This window comes from Panicum hallii, chromosome 6 (genome assembly GCF_002211085.1).
Source record: "Panicum hallii strain FIL2 chromosome 6, PHallii_v3.1, whole genome shotgun sequence".
NCBI classification, from domain to species: domain Eukaryota; kingdom Viridiplantae; phylum Streptophyta; class Magnoliopsida; order Poales; family Poaceae; genus Panicum; species Panicum hallii.
In genome coordinates this window covers 1,317,117-1,324,360 of record NC_038047.1, presented here as the reverse complement: position 1 = coordinate 1,324,360, position 7,244 = coordinate 1,317,117, and the positions used below count along the sequence as shown (strand labels likewise).

The following is a 7,244-nucleotide window of genomic DNA, read 5'->3' as shown; positions in this document are numbered from 1 at the left end:
GCCCCATTCCCCTTTCTGTCCAGCAGTCCAAGGCCCTCTGATTTTTCTCCTGTTCCACTTCCCAGATTCGTATGAACCTGAAAGAAACAGTCTGTGTGTAGCGTGCGCTATCCAGGTTCCAGTGCTCCACCACTTTGGGTAGCACCCCTTTAAAGCACACAAAAAATCATTATAAAAAAATTACACACAAAAATCCCCAACCAGAATATAGATGGATAGGGCATGCAGTGCAAGCATCCATGTGCGTGCAGTGTTTGATGTCAAACTTCATCTTTACTTTCATCAAATAAATTCGATCAAATGGCCGTGTTGCATAACAACCCCTATCCTATCCACTGCTACCACAACCTCCTGATATGGTTCCTCGCCTTTTATCAGCCACACTCCCGTTGTGATTGGGGACACTAAACAAGTCAACAACAACAATATAAGATTTGCCCTGTCCTATTGCAAACAAATTATTCAACACTTCCCGCTACATTTTCTAACAATCACATCGCCATTGATGGCATCCTGTCCAAAGACGGGCAAGAAGTTCAAACAGCAAAAATAAAGCCAGGAAGGAAGCTTGCAAATCAGATATATCTGATCAGCAAAACATTTGATCTGAAAACCTATTCCACAGGTCCCTGGATCTGAAAGCTAGAAGGGCTCGGGTGGTGAATTAAATTTCCCCAATTACTGCACTATTTCCTCCTGATCTTGACATTCAGAGTCCATTGTAGCTTGCCTTCTGGGCGTGGTATGTCCTGCGGTAAGCGCAGGGGCAGCTCAAATTCACCAAGGGACGACAAAGGTGACGACAGATGCAGATTGTCCGGGTGGATGTTGATGTTGAGTTGCCTTGCCACCTGTAGGTAGAGTAGACAAGTTTCATGGGAAAACTGAATTTTTGGGATAACACAGGCAGGACATTTGAGCTTGAAAGGTACCTCGGAGACAATTTCATCTTTCGTTACAGGAGTGCGCAGCTCGGTTCCAGTCGAGATAAACCGCCTCAACACCTAACAAAATAACAGTGATGAACAAAACTAACATGAGCCAAGTTTATATTAATCGGAAGATGCAAGCACACCCTACATGAAAACATAATTGCATGACTAAAACATGAGAACAAATACGATGCAGGAGGATTTCCACTTTTAGTGGTAGCATACTAACCAAGAGTGCATTATCTAGCCGCTTTGCTGCTGTCTGGTACTGCTTCAGTCTCTCTTCCTGGAGCTGTTGAAATGATGGTTAAGTACATGAGTACCATCAGAAAAACAACAGGAAGCAAATGGCAGGGAAAACACAGAAGATCAGCCTTTCAGCAGAACTAGAAAAAAATTAGCATTAAATTTATCCAAATTTTATCTTACATTCAGAAAAGAAAATGCTGTTTTATAGCTACCAATGGGGCTTTTTATATACTAACACAGAAGTATAAACATTTCACTTTAAGAGCCAGAAAGAAGCTGCTGAGTAAAATTAGGCAGTGCAAGGACATGCAGGCTACATTTTTTTATAAAAAATAGTAATAAATTATGCAGCACTGCCCATATTCAGAGATAAACAGGTAGAGGGAAAAGATTAACCTTCCAAGGCAACTATTCAGCTTTTTGTATATTAGATCAGTTATTAAATGGTTATGAAAATAGATTGAGCCTATGATCATAACCATTCTTCTCAATATAAAGAAGAAAAATACAAAATATTACTTTCAGAAAAGAGAACCCCCACAGCACATTCCTATGCTGAATCTCTGGCATTATGATATGAAGGTTAGTGAGCACACCCTACTTTAATGCATTATAACACATCAAAATAAACTTTAAGCCCAAACAGGAAAATCGATAGCTAATCCTGGACTTGACGTATATTCACTGGTGACCGGCTTGCAGAGAAATAAACGGTAGATTAAACTAAGCTGTTTGCTAAGACATTTCATCAACAAGGCAGGTCAGAAATATTTGTATCCTCTGAGATTCAGAACCTACCCGAGCATCATCATCTTCTTTTGTGACTTCTTTCACCACCTCCTCTTCACGTTGATAGAGCTGGTATAAAAAAACCATCTAGTGAGATTGCTATTATGAACTGAATTTAGGTAACCAACTTTGAGTAGGAATGGAAAAAGAGTCCAAAGTTACACTGAGCTCTAGGCTGTCTATCAAATTGCCATAGTAAACAGATGTGCCAAGGAATGTTGCATGATGTCAGGAGTGTATAGTCCATAGAACAATACACATTCATATAGATGGACAAATTTATCATATCAAACACCAAAGCTCACGCTTTTTCAGCAATTATCCTACATACTTGTCATACATTTAAGGACTAGAAGAAAAGAAGCATACCTTGCGCTGCTCTCGGATGAGTATGGCGAATTTGTCCATGTTTGGGACAGCGAGCATCTTAGGCATAAGGTGGTTGCGGAAGTGGCCAGGCGCCACCTTCACCACCTCCCCTGCTTTCCCCAGCTTATCAATCGTCTGCACAACAGCAAGAAGGGATGAAAGAGAGCAGTCAATTTCTTTCCCTGGATATCTATTTATCACAGAGGAATTAACAACTTGGGGTTATGCATATTTTTATAGCAAAGCACCAATCAAGCGGGCATTACTTGCTCCAACGAATCAAATGAAATGGCTCAAAACAAATTCAGTTTTTTTTTCCTATCCACCCTAAGGCGCCACCTCTCCGCCATTTCACGGTACAGCGCACCACCCACTGGATCAGGACATCTCTTTAGAATTGAAGCAAAGAGATCCCTCGCTAACATACCACACCCGCTAACATACCACACCGTCGTATCAATCAAACAACAAATTTGCAAAGCGAGGCATGGCGGAACGAAGGGACAGGTGGGTCCGTTACCGTGGTGAGGATGACCTCGAGCTTGCGGTAGCGGAGGCCATGACCGGAGAAGAGGTACGGGTTGGCCGCGGCGGCGCCGAGGCACTGGCGCCGCAGGAGGAGGGCGGCGCGGGCGGAGGCCATGGCGACTGTCCGGTAGGGTTTTGCGGCGGAGGCGTCGCGATGCCGAGCCCAAACTCACTCAGGGGCCCTCCGCCCACAGAGGTGGTGATCCGGGCTGTGGGCTTCCCATCAGTGGACAGTGGGCCATACATTCGGACCTAGCATACTTGGGCCAAACGGGCCAACAGGCCTTCTGCATCCAGTTTTCGAGCCTTCTGGAATTCTCTCTCTCTCTCTCTCTCTCTCCACCATTGCTAGAGCTCGACACGGGAGGGCACAGCACGAGCAAACAACAGAGGAGGAACTCAATTTCTCCCCGCCCCGTCGCCTCCGCCTCGCCCAATCGGAGCTTCGCCCGCTTCCGCCATTCCCAGGGGTCGGTCCGATCCGACCGATCCCTTCGCACGCCGCGCGCCCGGCCCTCGGGGATTTCAGGTCTGGTGCTCTTCCCCCGCGTCCCGTCTCTGGATCTGCGCCCCCCTGATTTCGGTCCGGTCCGGTTGCTTGTTCGTGTAATCGTGCTCCGTGCGACGGTTTCTAGTACGGTCTCTCATCCGTTTCCAGTCCGGTGTAGCGACGCTGGGTCCGTTCCCCCGTCATTTCTCTGGCTCAAGGGTCCATTTTGAGGTTTTTCTGAATAGGAAAATAAGTTGTGCCCCGTTGGTTGGTGCTGTCTTGCGGGAAGCAGATGTTGATCATGCATGATACTATTTCCTTTGTCTTCAGATGCTTGAGGCACATGCTATGATGAGTACCGACACTGGTAGTACATCTGGGAGAAATTTATTTATGCTGGGACATCACGGTACTGCCATCGTAGGTGTCTGACGATGGCGTTGAGTGCATAGAAAATCCTGTGTGATTTTTTTTCGTCACGTATTGAACGAGGGAGGAACATTTTCGCCTGCCCAGCTGGTTTATTTGGTATTCGGTGGGGAAGAAGTGGAGAACGGTTGTACGTCTGCTTGCTCGAATGGAGCCTAATGGATTACTGTCGCACCTATGCTTGTGTCATTACTCATTACTAGCTTACTGGCTTACTGCTTAGATGATTGTAGAGTTAATGTCATTGTTGTCATTTAGGACACCATGTTTGATCATCTGGTTGATGTTATGGTTCAAGGTTCGGTCTTGGGATAAACTCCTTGATTGTGTGATGTTGCAGTTTCAGTTATGTTATGGTTTGCTGTTTATTTACCTATGAACCATGCTGCCGCTTGTTCATGTGAGTTGATGATTTTGGACTGCAGCTCAGGGTGTAACTATGTCACTTTATTTACTATCTAGCCATGACACGCAATCATTTATTATTTTGCCTGTATTTTGAACCAGGTAAGGTGCTTTAACAGAAGATGCAAGGGGGAAGAGGTGGGAGACATGGTTTATTCGGTTCCGGGGACCCTTTTGCTGGTTTTGGCGGCTTTGGACAACCAGGGAGCCTTGTTTCCGGTTTCTTTGGTGGCGCAACTCCCTTTGACGACCCTTTCTTCACTAACCCCTTTGCAAGCATCATGCAACCTAACTTCCCAAGTCCTTTCAGCAGTATGATGCAACCTAGCTTCATGAACCCCTTTGGTAGCTTGATGCAACCTAGCTTGCTTGGACCGAGTATGCTTGGGCCCCATAGCAATCTCAATGGAGTGATGTTTGGAAGCCAGACAGATCTCAATCAAGGCATGAGCAATGCCAGTGGTTTTATTCAGCAGGCCCCTGAACCAAGCAGGCCTAAAGGGCCAATTATCAAGGAGCTGTCTTCAGATGACGAGGATGATGCACGCGATGATAAAGAAGATGAGAAGAAGAAGGTTAACTTCAGGAAGCATCCACGGGAAAGCAAAGAGCCATATGTGGAGGACCCAGATGGAGAAGTAGAAGGTCAGTCCATTTACCTCTTCGTGTTTGTATTATGCAAACATTTGAATTAACATAGGCGGTCCTGTCTTGAGCCCTAGACCAATTTTTTTTGCCTTCGTAACTCAGGGGCTGAAGTGTTTTCTAGTAATTCTTGGAAAATCCATTCAGTAAATACATTTTTTTATTCAGCAAATATACTTTGATCTCATATGATGTAAATAACTAGCCATCTTCATTGTTCATAAAAAAAAATACTGTATCACATTGGTTCAATATGATCTCATCTTGTAGTATTGCTATGCAGCCTACATAATTGATATTCTGTCTTTCTTTTGTTAAGCAGAGTACTTCTGAGAATATTCCCTTAGTGTATGTCTTAATGGATTCACATTACAACTGGAGGTTACTATTGCATACATGTCCTTTAAGCAGATAATAAAAGACCTAAGCATGGACAATTTGGGAGGGATTTCAGCAGAGCTAGCACATCACATCCGCAGCCTCAGACATTTATGTTTCAGAGCTCGACTGTTTCATATGGTGGTCCAAATGGAGCCTGTTATACATCTTCAACAACTAGGAGGACTGGTGCAAATGGAGTAAGTGTATCTCATGAATGCTGTTTTCTTCATCGGTGTATTTGTAGGGTTCAGAGTTGTAGTCGTAATTATTTTTTAATGCATTAGATTACATTGGAAGAAAGTAAGGAGGCTGACACAACTACTCGTAAAGCTACTCACAGGATTTCACGTGGCATTGGCAGTAAGGTACCTAGTATTTCTTGCAGATCTCTTCCTTTCTCTCTTCCAATGGCATGTACTACGATTGGAGCTACTGACTATCTGTTGTTTTCTTACTGCAGGGTCGCTCTTTAACAAGAAACCTGAATTCTGATGGGCATGTTAACAACTTACAAACCTTACACAACTTGAATGAAGGTTAGTGGTTTTTTATTCCTGGCACCTTATTATTTTTCTGTCAATCTGATTCTGATGCCATTCTTCCTTTTCTATTCAGATGAGCTTACTGCATTTGAGGAATCATGGCGAAATGCCAGGGATAATTTACCTGGCTGGGATCCCGGAATGAACATGCTTGGCAACAGTACAGCGCCTCTCCCTCCCTCCCTCCCTGGTACATTCACTCACAACCATTTCTTTTTTATCCCATCATAGAGAAGAAAAGGATATTATAGAGGCAGGTATCTTTTTTACAAAATTAAGGGTTTGACCATAACATTTCTTTCTTTGTATTGGTGATGGTATCTTGACGGAAATGCTGTGCAACAGTAATCCAGTCCCCCTACAATAATGTCAAATGTGCTAACACTGTAGATGGGGAGTGATTACTGGCTTAGAAGTGGTTTAGATATCCTGGGGAAATGAAATTCTTTTTCTGAACTGAAATAATCACATATAAAATTCTGTCATAGAATAGATCTCTGAATTGTTGACAAAAATAAACCTTAAGGGTATTAGGGAGAACTACAGAACCTTGGGATGGATAACTTGTACATGTGGCTGCATCTACTATCTACACCACACAATTTGCATTGAGATCTCCACCAAAGTTTTGTCACATGTTCGCCATCCACCCTTGGAACATGCATTTCAATGCATAAATCTATGGTGTAGATTGTACATGTGGCATAACAGTTGACCACAAATGACATAACAGTTAACCATGATGATAGTTTGATCATCACACATCCTCTGTAGGCAACAGCACAAATGTAGAAGGATATATTGTTTGACCCTGTATTGCATTTTGAGTGTATGCTTTCAGTTGGCTTTCAAGATCTTGGATGGTACTCATGTTGGTCGTACTATTCTCTCCGTGCACTTGTTAATAACTTTGTTTGTGCTCGCCTGATTTACTTATTCAAGCTTGATTCGTAGAGTTCCGAGATCTATCACTCCGTCACTCATTGCAAATGTATGCAGGAAATGTTCACCCTGACTTCCAAGATGCGAATCAAATGCTTGCACTTCCTGCGCATGATCAATCCCGTGGCACCAATTCCTCAAGGAACTCCCAGGTTGGCTCTTCCACGGGCCGTGGACGCCGCACATAAGTTCCTCTGTAGTATATGCAGATCACAGTGCCAGATAAGGGTGAATTCCACTGTTTTGCAGAAAAAGTGTTGTAACTTGAGTTCTTGTAGGAAGACTACTGGAACTTGTGAGGGTCCTATAGTCAAGAGCTTCACGCCAGATGACTGCTTTAGATAACTGAAAATTTTCTTTGTTCAACACTTCTGTCCCAGTGCTCAGTCACGGTACTTTAGAAATTTAGAATCTAGTGCCTGCTGCCTGAGATACAATTAGAATGTGTGGATGTAGCGGATTTCTTCGGAAACTTTACTGAATTTGGTGCAATCTGATGAAAAGGAATGTCCCTTATAGTCTTATCTAACAGGTTTTGGTGAT

At 43.6% G+C, this 7,244-nt stretch overlaps 2 protein-coding genes across 2 annotated transcripts; one reads left to right on the top strand and one right to left on the bottom strand.

Moving 5' to 3' along the window:
- Positions 1-253: 253 nt before the first annotated feature.
- On the bottom strand, positions 254-3,053 carry LOC112896984 (50S ribosomal protein L9-like). Its single transcript, XM_025965136.1, has 6 exons — positions 2,860-3,053; positions 2,340-2,474; positions 1,980-2,039; positions 1,162-1,224; positions 933-1,004; positions 254-851 (listed from the first exon to the last, which is right to left on the bottom strand). The coding sequence occupies exons 1-6, from the start codon at positions 2,980-2,982 to the stop codon at positions 687-689; spliced, it is 618 nt and encodes a 205-aa protein (XP_025820921.1). The 5' UTR covers positions 2,983-3,053; the 3' UTR covers positions 254-686.
- A 139-nt stretch (positions 3,054-3,192) lies between these two features.
- LOC112896983 lies at positions 3,193-7,225 on the top strand. Its single transcript, XM_025965135.1, has 7 exons — positions 3,193-3,396; positions 4,294-4,836; positions 5,248-5,414; positions 5,502-5,582; positions 5,678-5,753; positions 5,833-5,949; positions 6,759-7,225. Exons 2-7 carry the CDS (start codon positions 4,314-4,316, stop codon positions 6,887-6,889), a joined length of 1,095 nt encoding a protein of 364 aa, XP_025820920.1. The 5' UTR covers positions 3,193-3,396; positions 4,294-4,313; the 3' UTR covers positions 6,890-7,225.
- The last annotated feature ends 19 nt before the right edge of the window (positions 7,226-7,244 follow it).

What these genes read in the sequence shown, in the direction of transcription:
- LOC112896984 (XM_025965136.1), bottom strand. Translation starts at nt 2,982, where the DNA reads ATGGCCTCCGCCCGCGCCGCCCTCCTCCTGCGGCGCCAGTGCCTCGGC. An exon ending in AAGAAGATGATGATGCTCGG is followed by an intron (nt 1,225 to 1,979) that starts GTAGGTTCTGAA and finishes TCATTTCAACAG; the next exon opens with CTCCAGGAAGAGAGACTGAA. An exon ending in AAGATGAAATTGTCTCCGAG is followed by an intron (nt 852 to 932) that starts GTACCTTTCAAG and finishes CTCTACCTACAG; the next exon opens with GTGGCAAGGCAACTCAACAT.
- LOC112896983 (XM_025965135.1), top strand. Translation starts at nt 4,314, where the DNA reads ATGCAAGGGGGAAGAGGTGGGAGACATGGTTTATTCGGTTCCGGGGAC. An exon ending in CCCAGATGGAGAAGTAGAAG is followed by an intron (nt 4,837 to 5,247) that starts GTCAGTCCATTT and finishes TCCTTTAAGCAG; the next exon opens with ATAATAAAAGACCTAAGCAT. An exon ending in GGAGGACTGGTGCAAATGGA is followed by an intron (nt 5,415 to 5,501) that starts GTAAGTGTATCT and finishes TTAATGCATTAG; the next exon opens with ATTACATTGGAAGAAAGTAA.